At 46.0% G+C, this 18,946-nt stretch overlaps 1 protein-coding gene across 1 annotated transcript; it reads right to left on the reverse strand.

The window, feature by feature from the left end:
- Positions 1-15,499: 15,499 nt before the first annotated feature.
- Positions 15,500-18,710, reverse strand: LOC127321791 (uncharacterized). The gene has a single exon (XM_051350760.2). It carries the CDS (start codon positions 18,693-18,695, stop codon positions 15,636-15,638), a length of 3,060 nt encoding a protein of 1,019 aa, XP_051206720.1. The 5' UTR covers positions 18,696-18,710; the 3' UTR covers positions 15,500-15,635.
- Positions 18,711-18,946: the final 236 nt, after the last annotated feature.

The raw sequence follows: 18,946 nt of genomic DNA on the forward strand, positions 1-18,946 counted from the left end.
CGACCTCGCACACCCACCTTTGTTGCAATTCCGACCTTGGGTCCTCGTCGGGCTATATCACTTGGATATCTTCTGACCTCGACAACTACCAGGTCGCAACCATGGTCCTTCGCCGACCGTTGCAACCCCTCATAGGCCGCATTACCGTGGCGAATTAGAATGGGAGCCCCACCCTCAAGTTGTTCTCGCAAGACACAACTGCTACGGTAAGCGCATCCGTTGATGTACGAGAGGAGAAAACACACATGACTACTCCGTCCCACTCCAGATCTTATGGTTAACACGGTTTACGGCACAAGAATCACTGGACTAAAAACAAGATAAATAAAATACTTTGAAAAATCTAAAAGAGAAAAGAGAGCTCGTTGTGGAACCTCCCCAAGCTTGGGTGTTTGCACTAAATTGATGATGAAGATGACGGCGCCAGATAATACCTTTGCGGTCACCTTGGAAATTGTTGTGCTCCTAGCTTGGTGAAGATGTAGTTGTGAGATGTTCTTCCCACTCCCCGGAAACTGCGCCGGAAAATAATCTTGATGACGTTGGGACTCCAAGTGCAGAGTGTTGTGTCAGCAGAGTATTTTCCCCACAAGGGTGACTCAAGGGTTTATATCAAACTCTCGGGGAATGGTGTAAAGAGTTATCGCTCCCTCTCTTCTTATAGCAATCCTGCAAATTAAAATAAAGCCTTGTATCCCTAACTCCACCGTGTGGTTGTCAAGCACAAGGTTTCGTATAAGTAAAATTAAATTAAAGTAGTAACTAGAGTAAAGTAAACTAAGTAAAAGCGGTAAAGATTTGTTTGTTTGGGGTTTGGTGTGCAAATAAGATAGATAAGTATTTTTGTATTTTTGGATTAAAATAGTGCTGCAAATAAAAAGTAAGATAAATGCAATGGAAAGGTGTTTCTTATGATTAAATTTGGACTAGGGTTCATGGGTTCACTTGAATATTCTCTCTTTTAAGTTGTAGTGGACAATAACAATTCATCAATGAGATATAAAGAAAATACCTTCAACATGTGTAAGATACGCATTCATATGGGCATCACATCCTAACATCGAGATGATGCAACACATCTCTCTTATACTCTAAAAGACAGGAAAAACTTCAAGCAATCTTGTATTAAGAATTAACAGAGTATATCAATACATACTTTGACCTGATGTTTGAATATAAAATATGCTACCTTGAACAAACAAGATCATAACTTTTGTCCGTGACGAACATAGCACATGCATTCACTTCATCGCTAGTGAGGTAGCAAAAGAAAAGGCAAAGCCATAATAGATCATGATTTTGTTGTCACTATCCAATCACTAAAACCATGCTATTCCATCTAACAAACACATCACCCTACACACGTTCTTACATACAAGTTAGATCAGAACCAATACTTAAGAACGGGGTACGTAATATGCATCTATCAATACATATTACACAAATTAGAGTCAAATCTCATAGCATCATATCATAGAATAAAGATCCATCACATATGTATTACATATATGACCATAATCATGTTGGGAAGCTCATATGACACTAAGAACTATGAAGAACATGAGAGAAATAGATCAAGCTACTGCCACAAACCCGTAGTCCAGAGGTGGACTACTGGTCATGATGAGGAAGACGTTGGAGAAGGTGGAGATCCCTCTGTCAACGGCTCCGATGAAGTTTCCCCTCCAATCTTCTCTGTTGCAACCTCTGTTTTCATGTTTCTGTGTTTCTGTGGTCTTCTCCTCCAGAGAACCCTCGGGGGTCATATATATAGTGGTTTTTACGTCAAAACATGTCGGTGCGTGAAAGAATCATGCGAATTGGGCGATCGACGGTTGAAAGAGTATGGGTGGCGTGCCCTAGCAGGGTGGGCGCGCCATCTCACCTCTTTTGGGCCTCAGGCCTCTCGAGGTCTGTTCCAAAATCCCATCTTGCTTCTTCTGGTGAAAAAATGACGTCCCCGAAATCCTAGCTCAATTTGACTCCATATAGGTCCCTGAAAGTGAAAAATACACAAAACAGGGTTTTCCTATTCTGCAGAGTTATAACCCAAATAAATGGGAGTAGTATTGGTAAATCCTCATAAATCAATGTAAAAGATGGTATTGTCATCATATATGTTGCAAATATGTGAGAATTCATGTTAATAAAGGACAAAGTTCATGTATGCATTTTACATGCATGCGAAAATCATGTTGAAAGTGCCAATGACGAAGATGAGAAAAGCCTAAGCTTGGGGATGTCCATGCTTCCCAAAGAAAAGGAGTTATAAGATAACACGGAACAAGTGGAGGCAGAATGGAATAGCTACCCATTTTGTATTCACAACAAGGTTAGTTTAAACGTTTCAACCAAAAATAAATAAAATGACCGAGACCAAAACTAAAATTTGGAAAAGTAAATGAGAATGATGGGCAATGGAGAAGTTGGGGTCGACCTTGGGCATGTGATGTTCATGCCGATGGAACCATTCAAACCCTATATCATTAGAACTTTTCCTACACTAAAACAAAACAAAAAAGTATTTCCTTTGTATATATATATATGTGTTTGCTTTTTAAATAAAATGTTTTCCCCATAACTACTGGAGTTTACATCTTGGTAAAAACTATTATTTGTTTTAGAGAACTAACCATTTTGTTTGCATTGGAGTATCATGGAGATGAGAATATTTCTTTGCGTGAGATTTGAGACATGATATGATGAGAAAGGAGTAGAGGACAAGAACTAGAAAATCCACAAGCTTTGGATGCCCATTGCATCCCCTCTTCTTTCAACTATTTTCAAGTAAATCATTTCAAACTCACGTTCTAGTTTTATCTTCATGATCCCTTTTGTATGTTTGTGGAAACCATGTTTTCATTTTCATTTGATTCTATTTGGTTTTTTTTGGCACTCTTGTTGTTGCAAGAGGGTTTTGTTTTATTTTTCTCTCTAAATTTTCTAATAAGGTACCATGTTTGAACAATTTGGATGTTTTAAAGTTGTGATACATGTAAGGAATTGCTGAATTCTGCATGTTGTTGTTTAGTGCATGATTTTTCTAATTTTTTTGGCAGCTCCTAAAATCACGAAAAAATCACTGAAGCTGCAGCTTTTCATCCTCTATATGCAAAAAAATTGGAAAATTTTCTGATGTGTTTAAGTGGTCGAATTTTTTTTTGTTGCTACCGAAAATCTGGACATATTCTGTCCACTTGTGTTTAAGCCATCTCTTTGGGTCTCAAAATGATTTTCCTTGAGTCTTTTGATAATCTAGGAATGTGTAGGACACTATATCATTGTTGTACTACCAAGGAATATTTTTGTATTTGATATATATGGAAAAAACTATAATATTGTTGTACCACTAATGTCACCCCATAGAAAAGAAATGAGAGAAAGTTTTACGTTGAAGTTTTTTGACATGGAATGGAAGAACACCACACCAAGAGTTACCCAAGAATGCTGAAGACCATAAGCTTGGGGATGCCCAAGGCACCCCACTGGATCTATTAAACTCTTGGTTTGCAAACTCTAAACTTTGTTTTTTAAACAACATAGAATGATCGTAGAAACTTGGAGCGTCTTTGTCTAGTGTTATATCTAGTTTTGCTTGGAAATAAATGAGACCATCATAAGAGATACTTTGCATGCTTAGGAAAGAGCTACTAAAACAAACTATCCCATGATTGAATGCCTTGATTAGAATAAGTTGTGTTCTATCAAAAGAAAAGGGAATGAAAGCAAAAAAGCTGAAATTCAAAGTTATGCTTAGTGTTGCTAGTTTCAAATACTTTGATGAATGATAATTATTTAGTGCCTTGTTTAGTGCTACCTTTTTCTGATATACATGGATGTATAATACTAAGGAGCCTTGTTTGATAATAAATGATTATCACTATGGACACTATGACATGCTTTTAGTATTGGAGATATGCCCAAGAGGCAATAATAAAATGGTTATTATATATCTTTGTGTTTATGATAAATGTTTGCATACCATGCTATAATTGTATTAACCGAAACATTGATACATGTGTGTTATGTAAACAACAAGGAGTCCCTAGTAATCCTCTTGTATAACTAGCTTGTTGATTAATAGATGATCATAGTTTCATGGTCATGAACATTGGATGTTATTAATAACAAGGTTATGTCATTATATGAATGATATAATCGACACACCCAATTAAGCGTACCATATGATCACGTCATTAAGTACTATTTTCTATAAGCTTTCGATACATAGTTACCTAGTCATTCGCCCATGAGACCATGTAAATCACTTATACCAGAAGGGTACTTTGATTACATCAAATGCCACTGCGTAAATGGGTGGTTATAAAGTTGGGATTAAGTATTCAGAAAGTATGAGTTGAGGCATATGGATCAAGAGTGGGATATTGTCCATCCCGATGACGGATAGATATACTCTGGACCACGGTACGAGTAAAGAGTACTTGTCGAAGACGAGGTTGAACGAGGTATAGAGATACCGATGATCAAACCTCGGACAAGTAAAATATCGCGAGACAAAGGGAATTGGTATCGTATGTAAATGGTTCAATCGATCACTAAGTTATCGTTGAATATGTGGGAGCCATTATGGATCTCCAGATCCCGCTATTGGTTATTGGTTGGAGAAGAGTCTCAAACCATATCTGCATAGTTCACGAACCGTAGGGTGACACACTTAAGGTTTGATGTCATTTAAGTAGATATGGAATATGGAATGGAGTTCGAAGTTTTGTTCGGAGTCTCGGATGGGATCCAGGACATCGCGAGGAGGTCTGGAATGGACCGGAGAATAAGATTCATAAATAGGAAGTCACTTTCCAAGTTTGGAAATGATCCGGTGCATTTATGGAAGGCGCTAGAATGTTCTAGAACCTTCCAGAAGAAATCACCATGGAAGGTGGAGTCCTGGTTGGACTCCACCAACCCAAACCAGCCAACCAAGTGGGAGGGTGGAGTCCATGGTGGACTCCACCTCCTTGGCCGGCCAACAAGGGGGGAAGGGGGAGTCCCTGTCCCTCTAGGTTTCGTCCATAAGGCAGTTTTTCTGTTGGGGTCTTATTTGAAGACTTTGGGCAAACCCTTGGCGTTCCACCTATATAATGAGGAGGAGAGGGAAGGGCAGACCCATGACTTGGCCGCACCACCCATAGGAGGCCCCTGGCCGGCGCCCCTACCTCCCTCTCTCCCAAACCCTAGCACACCTCCCTCCTCCACCTCTCTCCCGTAGTGCTTACGGCGAAGCCCTGCCGGAGATCTCCACCGCCACCGACACCACGCCGTCGTGCTGTCGGGATTCCGAGGAGGATCTACTACTTCCGCTGCCCGCTGGAACGTGGAGAAGGACGTCGTCATCAACACCGAACGTGTGACCGAGTACGGAGGTGCTGCCCGACTGTGGCACCGTCAAGATCTTCTACGCGCTTTCGAAAGCGGCAAGTGATCGACTACAACAACAACGAGATCTAATCTCGTAGTCTTTGGAAATCTTTGAGGGTTAGTCTCATGATCTTCTCGTTGCTACCATCTTCTAGATTGCATCTTGGCTTGTTATTCGTTCTGCGGTAGGAAATTTTTTGTTTTCTATGCTACGAATCCCATCAGTGGTATCAGAGCCATGTCTATGCATAGATTGGTTGCACGAGTAGAACACAATAGTTTTGTGGGCGTTGATGCTTTGTTGTCTTTAGTTCGTGTACTTTCCATCTTGCGGCATGGTGGGATGAAGCGGCTCGGGCTAACTTTACATGACCACGTTCATGAGATTTGCTCCACGCTCGACATGCAACTTGTATTGCATAAGTGGCTTTGCGGGTGTCTGTCTCTCCCACCATAGTGAAGATTCAATTTACTCTTTCTATTGACAATTCTAGTATCACCGTTGTGGTTCATGTTCGTAGGTAGATTGGATCTTACTCAAAAACCCTAAACCACATAAAATATGCAAACCAAATTAGAGACGTCTAACTTGTTTTTGCAGGGTTTGGTGATGTGATATGGCCATGATGTGATGATGAATATGTATGAGATGATTATTATTGTATTGTGGCAACCGACAGGAGCCTTATGGTTGTCTTTATATTTCATGTTGTAGTATTATTTCAAAGTAGTTGTAATAGTTGCTACATATGGAGAACAACCATGAAGACGACGCCATGGACCTTGACGCTACGCTGACGATGATGGAGATCATGCCCGTTGATGATGGAGATCATGTCCATGCTTTGGAGATGAAGATCAAAGGCGCAAAGACTAAAGGGCCATATCATATCACATATGAATTGCATGTGATGTTAATCCTTTATGCATCTTATTTTGCTTAGATCGCGGCGGTAGCATTATAAGATGGTCCCTCACATGAATATCAAGATAATAAAGTGTTCTCCCCTCGTATGCACTGTTGCTACAGTTCGTCGTTTTGAAGCATCTCGTGATGATCAGATATGATAGATTCTACGTTCACATACAACTGGTGCAAGCCATGTTTGCACACGCGGAATACTTGGGTTTGCTTGGCGAGCCTAGCATGTACAGACATGGCCTCGGAACGCAGGAAACCGAAAGGTTGAACACGAATCATATGGATGATATGATCAACATGTTGATATTCACCGTTGAAGCTACATCATCTCACGCGACGATCGGTTTTGGTGTAGTGGATATGGATCGTGTACCACTTAACAACTATGAGGGATGTTGTATTAAGTGGGAGTTCATTAGTAATTAGATTAAAACATGAACTAATTATCATAAACATAGTCTGAATAGTATTTTGAATTAATTTGTAGAATTGGCATCCGTTTTCTACCATGCGCTAGTCTTGTAATTGAGATAGAAATACTGTTAAGTCTGACAAGTAACTTTACGGACTGGTACTGTATTGTTAAAGAATCAAGAAATGATTAAGTCCTATTGCAAACTTTTAGTAAACCTCACATTGTTGATTCAAAGAGCAATGGTTTCAATTAGTACCTAAAGTCATCTTGTCTCCGTGAAACTTGAAGCTCAAATCCGTTTGAAAAGTAAGGAGCTGGAAATTTTGTTTTCAGAAATAAGCAAGGTATGAGATATATGTGATATCTAAGACCTTATTGCAAGATGATAGAATATAATTTAGTGAGACTACATGAACTCATAAGTTTTATGGGAATGTACGAAGGTTGAAGACGCCAGGCGTCCCAATCCTCCAACTAAGTTGGGCACTAACAATATTCGCATATCCATGAAGTGATCATCCTTAGTATGCACCGTTGCTAAGACTCGTCATTTCGAAGCATCACGTGATGATCGGGTGTTATAGATTCTATGTGTGCATACAACGGGTGCAAGCCAGATTTGCACATGCGAATACTGAGGTTAAACTTTACGAGCCTAGCATGTACAGACATGGTCTCGGAAAGTCGTCATGATATGATGGATAAAATTATGAGTGAAATTGTTCATCATATTACAAAGTTACTAATAGTGAAATCTGGAACACTTGTCATATGATGATCAACTTCAAAGTAAGAACCTCAAGGTTATTGGTATTTGACCAATGGACCTAGAAGTTATTGAAGATGAAGTGTTTTTTGAGAATGAGGAAAGCTAAAAGAGAAACTGCAAAAGATATTTTGGCAGAAAGAAAGAAAAGACTAGAATGTCTAGCTCAGGTGTATATAGATGATATACATGTTATGGATGTATTTCTTGTTTGGTCACATAATGAAATTCTTGGGTATTTGTACCAGATTGGTTGGTATGAGATGTCATACAATACAACGCAATACAAGAATACGATGGCCTAAGTGACTAATAAGGAATATGGTAATAATGCACGTCTGGAACATAATAAAAGTGTTATTATGTTTGTTGTTGGCATTCTACTTAGCCCTTAGGATTTATAATAAAGAACTTAATAATTTTTATTTTGCTCTGGTCAAATAAAGACAATGAGTTGTTCAAATTATGACCTTACTCCATGTACGATGGATAAGTTATTATAAATCTTAATGGTGAAACACACATACATAACATTGACGCTAATATGCCATAAGGCAAATGATTTGAATTCCACTTATTTGTGGAACCGCTATTTAGGTCATGTTGGAAAGGAACGCATGAAGGAACTCCATGCAAATGGATTTTTGGAGTCATTTGATTTTTGAATCGTTTGGCGCTTGCAAATCTTTTCTAAAGAAAATGACCGAAATATCGTTTATAGGCCAAGAGTTGAACGGGCAACTAACTTAGTGGAAACATACATGATGATGTATGTGGTTCACTGGGCATAGTTGTGTGCGGGAGATTCTTCTACTTCATGAAAACTTCCAACAATGAATTGAGTATATATGTGTGGATATATTCGATAAGGAAGAAGTTTGAAACATTTGAATGGATTCAAATAAATTTCAGCATGAAGTGGAAATCATCGTAATAGAAAAGTCAAATATCTATGATTTGATCATGGTGGAAATATTTGAATTACGAGTTTTAGCGAACATCTAAGAGAGTTATGAAATTGTTCTAGAACTCACGTTTCTTGGAGTATCATAGTGATGATGGAGTATCCGAGAGACGTATCCAAACCTTGTTGGATTAATGATGAGAGAAATTGATGCCATTATATTTTGTGGATTATGCTTTAGAGACTACCGCTTTTACACTAAATAGAGCATCATCATAATCCATTGAAATGACACCATACGAGTTATGGTATGGGCATAAACCCTAATAGTCCTTTCTTAAATTTTGGTATGCATAGCATAAGTAAATAAGTTTACAACCAAAATCGGATGAATGTCTTTGTTGGTTATCCCAAAGAATTGATTGGGAATTCTTTCCACTATGGAGACAAAGACAAAAGTTTTTGTCAATGTTTCTTACTTATTTCCAAGAAATTGTTTCTAGCGAAGTATTTGAGTGGGAGGACAATAGAACTTGATAAGGTTTATGAACCTGAGCATAATGATCAGAGTAGTGCAGCATCGGAAATGGTTCCGAAAGCGGCCACGGCGATCATGGCTCCCATGACTACAAAGTGTTTTAGCCATGGAGATCGAAGTACATATTGAACCTTGTAGGTATGGTTTACTTTGTGATCAAATAAATGATTTGTGGACAAAGAATTGATTTTGAACAATGATAAACCAACTACAAACAAAGAAGTTATGATGGTCCCTGACTCCGTTAAAATGGCTATACGCCATGAAATCCAAGATAGGTGAATACTTTTTGAAAGTAAATAGATCTATAAAATTGATGGACTTGGATGGAATATCCTTGAATAAGCTCGACTTGTCGAAAGATTGTTTACGACAAAGTTCAAAGAGTTGACTACGATAAGATTAGATCTTCCGTAGCGATGTTTATAGCCTATGTGGATTATTCTAGTAATCGCTACATATTTCTTTTATGAGATATGCTAGTAGGATGGCAAAATACATTACTTAACAGAAGTGTGTATCAAAACTGTATACAGGATACAACTAAGAGTTTTGCTGGTCCGTGGAATACTAGATAGGTATACAAACTTCAATTAGATGAAGTGAGTATCGTGGAGTTGGAATCTTCACCGGATGAAATAGTCAAAGAGTTTTTGATTTCATCAGAAACGATGAAGATGCTTGCATTTGCAAGAAATTAAGTGAGAGCGCTAAGACATATTTGTAATACTTTATGTAGATGACATATAGTTGGTTATAAATGATGTAATTATATACTTGATTAAAAAGGTTTCATTGAGAATTAACTTCAATGAAAGGATATGAACTGAAACATATTTAGTGTCAAGATCTATGAAGATAGATTGAAACACATAATAAGTTTAAGTTAAAAGTACATAAAATGAATATTGAAGTAGTTCAATATAGAAATATTAAGAAGGTGTTCTTTTCATGAGAAGGTTTAACAAGAGTTGAGTGTATTTGACACTCAATGAGTAAAAACACATTAGTGATTTTAGATCATGATTATTATGTACACATCAGACATCCTGTGCTCTAAAGTGTTATGAGCATGTAACAGAATGATTCATGTGATGATCATTGGACGACAGTAAGAATATCCTTGGGTACTTTAGAAGAACCAAGGATATATATAGTTTTGTATGGGGTAATGACAAACAAATCGCTGTAAGTTGTTGCACCGATATTAGTTTGGTCACATATAAAAATGAATTTCAAATCTCAATTAGGCTAAGTGTTGTTTAAAAGGTAGCACAATGCTAGATTTAGAAGAGTTCTAAATATTGTGACGGATTCTACAAACGAAGGCAGAGTATGTCATTGTTTTGATAATTACTGAGGATGTTAAGTCGAGGAGTTCTTTGAGAACTTGGTGTAGTTCCGGTAGTGTCAGAACTTTGAAGCTATATTGTGTGTGAAAATATTAGTGACATATTTCAGACCGCGGAATTAGGGTTCCACCAGAAGACCAAACATATTTAATGCCGACTCATTTAGAAAATGAGTGATGCGTGAAGACACAAATGAATTGCAAAATACATACGTTTCTGAGCATGTCAGATCCGCTGACTGAAACCTCTCCCGTGAGCAAAACATGATAAGCACCAGAAGGCCAAGGTGTTATATCTTTACAAATGTAAACCAGATTATTGACTCTAGTGCAAGTGGGAGACTGTTGGAGATATGCCCAAGAGGCAATAATAAAATGGTTATTATATATCTTTGTGTTTATGATAAATGTTTGCATACCATGCTATAATTGTATTAACCGAAACATTGATACATGTGTGTTATGTAAACAACAAGGAGTCCCTAGTAAGCCTCTTGTATAACTAGCTTGTTGATTAATAGATGATCATAGTTTCATGATCATGAACATTGGATGTTATTAATAACAAGATTATGTCATTATATGAATGATGTAATGGATACACCCAATTAAGCGTAGCATATGATCACGTCATTAAGTTCTATTTGCTATAAGCTTTCGATACATAGTTACCTAGTCCTTCGACCATGAGATCATGTAAATCACTTATACCAGAAGGGTACTTTGATTACATCAAACGCCACTGCGTAAATGGGTGGTTATAAAGGTGGGATTAAGTATTCAGAAAGTATGAGTTGAGGCATATGGATCAAGAGTGGGATATTGTCCATCCCGATGACAGATAGATATACTCTGGGCCCTCTCGGTGAAATGTCGTCTAATTAGCTTCCAAGCATATGAATGGTTCATAAGAGATGACATACCACGGTACGAGTAAATAGTACTTGTCGGAGACGAGGTTGAACGAGGTATAGAGATACCGATGATCAAACCTCGGACAAGTAAAATATCGCGAGACAAAGGGAATTGGTATCGTATGTAAATGGTTCAATCGATCACTAAGTTATCGTTGAATATGTGGGAGCCATTATGGATCTCCAGATCCCGCTATTGGTTATTGGTTGGAGAATAGTCTCAAACCATGTCTGCATAGTTCATGAACCGTAGGGTGATACACTTAAGGTTTGATGTCGTTTAAGTAGATATGGAATATGGAATGGAGTTCGAAGTTTTGTTCGGAGTCTCGGATGGGATCCAGGACATCACGAGGAGGTCCGGAATGGTCCGGAGAATAAGATTCATATATAGGAAGTCACTTTCCAAGTTTGGACATGATCCGGTGCATTTATGGAAGGCGCTAGAATGTTCTAGAACCTTCCGGAAGAAATCACCATGGAAGGTGGAGTCCCGGTTGGACTCCACCAACCCAAACCAGCCAACCAAGTGGGAGGGTGGAGTCCATGGTGGACTCCACCTCCTTGGCCGGCCAACAAGGGGGGAAGGGGAGAGTCCCTGTCCCTCTAGGTTTCGTCCATAAGGCAGTTTTTCTGTTGGGGTCTTATTTGAAGACTTTGGGAAAACCCTTGGGGTTCCACCTATATAATGAGGAGGAGAGGGAGGGGGCAGCCCCATGACTTGGCCGCACCACCCATAGGGGGCCCCTGGCCGGCGCCCCTACCTCCCTCTCTCCCAAACCTTAGCACACCTCCTTCCTCCACCTCTCTCCCGTAGTGCTTACGGCGAAGCCCTGCCGGAGATCTCCACCGCCACCGACACCACGCCGTCGTGCTGTCGGGATTCCGAGGAGGATCTACTACTTCCGCTGCCCGCTGGAACGGGGAGAAGTATGTCGTCATCAACACCGAACGTGTGACCGAGTACGGAGGTGCTGCCCGACTGTGGCACCGTCAAGATCTTCTACGTGCTTTCGAAAGCGGCAAGTGATCGACTACAGCAACAACGAGATCTAATCTCGTAGGCTTTGGAAATCTTCGAGGGTTAGTCTCATGATCTTCTCGTTGCTACCATCTTCTAGATTGCATCTTGGCTTGTTATTCGTTCTTGCGGTAGGAATTTTTTTGTTTTCTATGCTACGAATCCCATCATTTAGATCTTTTTGCTACCCCAAAATTTCTCAAAACAAGCTAAGATTTGTATCCGAACACCTCAAACCAAACACCCACCATATCTACCTTTGTGGCAATTGCTACTCCAAGTATAATATGTGTGCTATGCCTCCAAACACTACAAAATATCTCTTTTGTGTAGTTTAAAGCTCGTGAGAATTTAGGGCGTGGGGTGACACCACTATGGAAGATTATGTGTTTGAGAAATTATGAGTATGTTGTTAAGTAGGAACCATGCTGACATGGGGAACAGTTTCAACATTGCACTTATGTAAGTTGTTCTCACGATTAAACTTTTGGTTATGGGTAACCATTATGTGCGAAATAAAGGGAGTTATCATGCTATAAGACTAGAGTATGCATATATGTTATAGAAGAACATTGGACCGCTAATGAAGCCATGGAAAATAATCATGGTGGAAGTTTCAGCATGTGCATCCTCAATCTCCTTTCATAAACAAAAGGAAAGAAAAAAATGCTAGCACTACAAGAGGATTTCATTTGTCTATTGTCCTGTCTTTCCGATATATATGGCCCCCAAAAAGTTGAGATTACCAAATATCTTTGGGCACTTTGTACATGATGCATGGATGTACCCGTTTGTGATACTTAATTGAAACAATATGCATATAAAGAAGGTCTATGGTAATCTGAAGTTGAGTAGCATGAGGCTTGTAAGGATCAAACACATAAACCATAGTGAGAAATCCTGAAAGTGAATCCCAGCTCATTGGTGAGCCCACAGGCGAATTCCAGGACGTTATCCCGTTCTTCGGGATCATTGACATCCTGCAAGACTATGATAACAGCAAGAAGCTCGAGCATGCCTACAAATCTATGCAGTACGACCCCAACTCCATATCGGCGGTCGACCCGAAGCAGTACTGCAAGCGGTTCCAGAATTCATTTACAGGGCTTTTGCAGAGGATGTACAGTAGTCACTCCATTAACAAAACGGGGAACACAAAATTGACTCAACAGAGCAGACCTTAACAGTTGGCTGGTGATTGTTCTTTGGCCACCATCCAGTATTCTTTCGTATATAACACCATTGATTCTTTCTGTTGTAGACGACAGCATGCAAATATCGCAGCGATTTCTTCTACTGGTACGTGTCTATAGATTCTGTACATTTTTCAAATCTTCTTTACTTCTGTAATAATTAGCAGTATTGGTATGAAAAGGATGTAGTAACAGAGATTTTTTATGTAACCATTCGTTGCTTATTTTCTTCTCCTTCCAAATTAAGAGCTATGCTTTGTGCATAGGATCAATTTACTATCCATTTACCTAAATTAATTACAAAACTTATGGTATGACGACAACATAAACTGCATTTGGGATCCATGGGATGTTCAGAAACTGCATTTGGCATTGCAACCGAAGTTCAGAAATTACGGAGAACTTCCCAGGCGACACCGGGTGGCTCCCCGCCGCCGACCCCCACCCTCTCCACCGGCCTCCTCCCTCGCCGCCGCTGCTGCCGGCCCTTGCCGCGGCGGCGGGCCCTGCTGCCAAAGGTGGCAGGGGTTCTTCTCCTTCGGTTGGGGCGCAGGCAGAAGGCCGACGCGACTGGGACGGCGTCGTCCGGCTCGCCGGCGCTTGGACGCCGGAGCGGCGGCCCCGGGAGGCTGGCGGCCGGGCGGCGGCCGGCTGTGCGCGAGGTGGTGTTTCGGCTCCAAGATCTGGGCCAGATCCGTTCGGCGGCGGTCCCCTCGATCTCCCGCGGCGGCCGTCCAGGGCGTCTGCCTCGCGGTCTCCTGGTGGCGGCGGCTGGGCCTGGGCTCGTGCGGTGGGGCTGCCGGGCTGGCGGCTTGTGGCTTCTCTCCCATGGCCTCTTGGGCGGCACGGCCGCTACGTTGAGGGCCTCGGGATGGTGGTTGGGGCGTTGCGCACCATGGTAGGAGGCTCCGTGGTGGGCTATGCTCTGCAAGGCGGCGGAGGGGAGGCCGGGACGGCGGTCCCGGGGACGCAACGTTTGGATGGTCAGCGGCTGGGTGGTGCCTCGATGTATCGGTTGCATGGAGGTTGCTGGATCTTGGGGGTGCCTCAGCACGGTGGTCGTGTGGTGGCCGTCCCAGTTTCGTCCGTGACCTGGCGGCTGTGGTGGCCACTGTGTGTGGCAGGCTGCCATCGCTGGCACCTGCAGCCTATGGTAGAGGTGTGCCATGGCGTATGGACGCGGCGCGGCGGCGCCGCTCTTCTGGTGGGCGGGGCGTTGTCCGGCGCCCAGCGGCGAGCGGCGAGTTGACGTGAGGTGTTAGCTCTGCTGCTGCGCGTGAAGGCCGGAGCGGCGGCTCCCGTTTTTGCTGCTCTGCCCTGGCTGTGCGGGCGGCAGTGCACGATTGCGTGGGCGGATGGGGGGCGCGTCCTGGAGGTTGGCTTCGTGCGGCGGCGATGGTGTGCTGCTATGCGGGCGTTCTTCTTCGCCTTCGTGGATAGACTTCAATGACTTGGGTTTGGTGAACTCCGCGCGAAAGCACTGCATCCACTTCGGTTGGTGCCGGCGATGTCGGCGTCCTTGGACGTCGCTCCCCTCGTTGGAGGCATTGTCGAGGAGCTCCTTCACCTCCCTTGTCGTGTGAAGCCTCAGACTCTTCGGGTGAAACCCCGAGCTTTGGCTTTCGCAAGAGCGGGAATCGGTGGCGCCATCGTCGTCTTCCCCTTGGGAGCGATGCCTTGGAGGTCTGGTACTCCGCTAGGCAAGTTTTGGCATGCTTTGTGTGGTACCTGCTTCGCCGGCCAGGCTAGTGCACGGTCTCGGGACAGGTGTGGACGCCGGAGCGGCGGCTCCGGAACTCTCCTTTATTTGAGTGTCGTCCCTTCTTGCTTGGGCTGAAGTGTCGTCGGATCGTAGCGTACGCGGCCTCGGGGTCGGTGTGTTGTGTTTGGGTGTTTTCCTGTTCTCACCGGTGTGCGCGGTCTCGGGACCGGTGTGGACATGGGAACGGCGGCTCCGGGAGCTTTCTGTTTTGAGTGCTGCCACTTCTTGCTAGGGCAGGAGTGTCGTCTCGTGTAGTGTGCGGCCTCGGGGCCGGTGTATGGCGTTTGGGTTGTACGGTTTTTGGTCAATTTCCTTATGAACTGATCAAATTTTCCGCTTCTTAATGAAAAGTCAGTGCTCTTGCTCAAAAAAAAAAAAAACAGAGAACACAGAAGTTCAGAAGCTTCAGAGAATACACAAGTCCTAACAAAGTACTCCATCTGCCAAATCTGGGATCCATGGTACCAGGTAGCCTAGAGATCATGCACCGAGAAGCACCGCGCCACTTGCTCTGCCAGCTTGTCCATGGCGCTTCTCAGCCACCGCGCGACGCCGATGGACACCACGACCAGCACGGCAATGTACGCCGAGACCCCGATGACAAGCGCCAAGATGTACGCGGACGTTCTCACCCTCCTGCAGCTCCCGGCAGCGTACGCGCCCATGAGGCCAAACAGGTCCAGGATCATGGCGGCGTGCAGCGCCAACAGCGCCGGCTGGGTGTTGCTCACCCTCTCGATCAGGAGGAGGACCATGATGACCAGGGACGCCATGAAGGATGTTGCGTTGCAGTAGAAGAAGGCCTTGTACCGGCGCGAGTAGGTGCTTGCTAGAATCGGGTCGCCGGCGACGTGTTCTGTCAGGCCGTCGCCCCAGAGGCCGCCGGGCGGGCTCATCGCGGCCTGGTATGTGACGGCTGCCGCGAGCGCGGCGAGCAGCAATAGGTATTTGGGCAGCTTCTCGTCCCACAAATCGCGCGGAGATCGGGCTCCGGCTGCCGTGGCCGGAAGCCCGTTGTCTCTGGCGTCGTCTTGAGCGGCGCCGATCTTTGACATGAAGCTGTCCGCGATACTGCGCGCCGTGTCCGATAGGACTAGCGCGACCTGGAGCAAGACGCAGAGCATAACTGCGAATGTGAGAACGAGGACGTACATCGAGGTCGACACCCTCCGGCTGCTACCAGCGGCGAAGGCGCCCAAGAGCCCGACGAGGTCGAGGATCACGCAAACCCGCAGCGCGTGGCACCGTAGCCCTGCCGTCGAGATCTTCCGGTTCACCAGTAGCATGATGACGGCGAGGGACGCGACGAAGGCCGTCGCGTTGCAGTAGAAGAAGGCCAGGTATCGGCGCTGGTAGTTGTCGTTGAGCACCGGGTCGCCAGCGACATGGTGGCCGGGCTTGCTCTCTTGCCAGAAGCCGCCCGGCGGGCTCATGCCGGCTTGGTAGGTGAGGCTCGCCGCGAGAATCGCAAGGAGCAGCAGAAGCTTGCGCCTCTTCTCCAGCGTGCGCTCCTCTTCCTCCTCATCGGCGTGCTCGAACACCTCCTTGAGCCAGCCGGGCGCGGATTGTACCATCTTCTCCTTCCACTCTTGGCGCCATGCCGCCCAAGACGGGAACACTTCTAACATGAACACTGCGACATGGATGCCGACGTAGAGGAACACCGGAAGGACGATCAGCGAGACGTACACGGATTTGGACACCTGCCGGCAGCTGCCGGCGGCGTAGGCGCCGATGAGGCCAAAAAGGTCCAGGATCATGGCGATCTGCAACGCGCAGTACTTGATCCCCTGAGTGCTGAGTGTGTTGCTCAGGAGTAGGATGAGGATGACCAGCGACGCAATGAAGGCCGTGGCGTTGCAGTAGAAGAATGCCAGGTACCGCCGGGGATACGTGATGTGGAGGATCGGGTCGCCGGCGTGGTAGTGGTGGTGACCGTCGGCGCCATCACCCTGCCAGAAACCACCCGGCGGGTTCAGTCCAGCTTGGTATGTGACGCTCGCAGCAAGAATGCCGAGCAGGAGAAGGTACATCCGTGACTTCCTGATAATCTGGTACGCGCCCCAATCGCCGGATGCTCTGCTTTGCTGATGTTGCTGCTCCAATCTCTCAAATTTGAGGTACCCTTCAAGTGCTGCTTGCACATCGTGGATCAAATTCTTCACTGGCGCGCAGAAGAAAACGAGTGCCTGGAGGAGGATGTAGAAGAGAACGGCGGCCACCAACGCGACGACGTAGACAGAAGTCTTGATGCTCCGGCAGCTCCCAGCGGCGAAGGCGCCCATGAGCCCGACCATGGCCCCGGCCGTGCACACCCAGAGCGCGTACGACCGGATCCCGTGCCGCGTCACGGTCCTGCTCATGAGCAGCATGACGACGACCAACGACGCGACGAACGCGGTCGTGTTGAAGTAGAAGAAGACCATGAAGCGCGACGGGTGGTGGAGACTGAGCAAGATGTCGCCGGCGAGGTGGTCGTCGGCCTGGCTTCCAGGCCAGAACCCGCCCGGCGTGCTCAGACCAGCCTGGTACGCGATGGTCGCCGCCAGTGTTGCGAAGATGAGCAGATACTTGCGCGCGCGGTCCACGCTGTCGTCCGGCGTGCCAATGTTGCCAGGGCCGCCGCTTGCGCTCGGGGCGAACAGCGCGAAGACGATGGCGTGGGCGAAGACGTAGGTGGCGACCAAGGCGACAAGGACGAAGACGTACGCAGACATGGCCTCGTCCCTGCAGCTGCCCGCGGCGTAGGCGCCCATGAGGCCGAGCTGGTCGAGCAGCATGGCGGCCTGGAGCGCGCGCAGCCAGCGGCGGTGGTGGCAGAGGGAGCGGACGAGCAGGAGGTTGACGATGACGAGGGAGGCGACGAAGGCGGTCGCGTTGCAGTAGAAGAAGGCCTTGTAGCGGCGAGGGTAGGTGAACGGGAGCACCGGGTCGCCGGCGTGGAGCACCGGGCCGCCGGCGTGGAGCACGATGCCGTCCATGTTGTCGGGCCAGAACCCGCCTGGCGGGCTCAGCCCCGCGGAGTAGGTGACGGAGGCGGCGAGCGTGGCCAGGAGCAGCACGTACTTGCGTAGCTCCCAGAGGAACTCCGCCTCCGCCGTGGACCTATCGACGGCGACGCCCGATGGTTGAGCGGCCGGCGCCAGAGCGAGCGAGGCGGGGGCACTGGCGACAGCGAAGCTCAGTCTTGACGGAGCGGCCGGCGCCGGAGCGAGCGGGGAGGCAGCACTGACGACGGCGATGCTCGGTGGTGGCGGAACGGTCGACGCCGAAGCAAGCGGGGCGACGGCGATGCTCGGTGGTGGCAGAGCGGCCGGCGCCGGAGCGAGCGAGGAGGCAGCACTGGCGACGGCGATGCTTGGTGGTGACGGAATGGTCGACGCCGAAGCAAGCGGGGCGACGGCCACGCCCTGTGGTGGCGGAACGGGCGCCGTCTGAGAGAGCGGGACGTCGACGGCCGGTGGTGTCGGATTGCCCGGTGCCGAAGCTACCCGGTCGCGGTCAACGCCAACAGCGGTCGTCGCCATGGCCATGCTCGCTGAGTAGAGCTGCTTTGCTCCGATTGTAGGCAGTTCAGTGTCGAAAGGGGGTGTTTTATCGAGAGTCGAGAGCGATGGCTCACCGTCGTCTGGAACCTTCATGGATTGGCGCGTTCAGGTCGCGTTGCTAAGTTGAGAATTCCTGCCAATTTCGCAGGAGACGCACGCGGTAACGTCTACGTAGTCACGACGACGCGGCCGGGGTGGAGAGGACGGTGAGTAGGGAGTGCTGGGCCATTGACCTT

Source organism: Lolium perenne, chromosome 5, assembly GCF_019359855.2.
Source record: "Lolium perenne isolate Kyuss_39 chromosome 5, Kyuss_2.0, whole genome shotgun sequence".
NCBI classification, from domain to species: Eukaryota; Viridiplantae; Streptophyta; class Magnoliopsida; order Poales; family Poaceae; genus Lolium; species Lolium perenne.

Coding starts and splice junctions, on each gene's coding strand:
- LOC127321791 (XM_051350760.2), bottom strand. CDS start 18,695: ATGGCCATGGCGACGACCGCTGTTGGCGTTGACCGCGACCGGGTAGCT.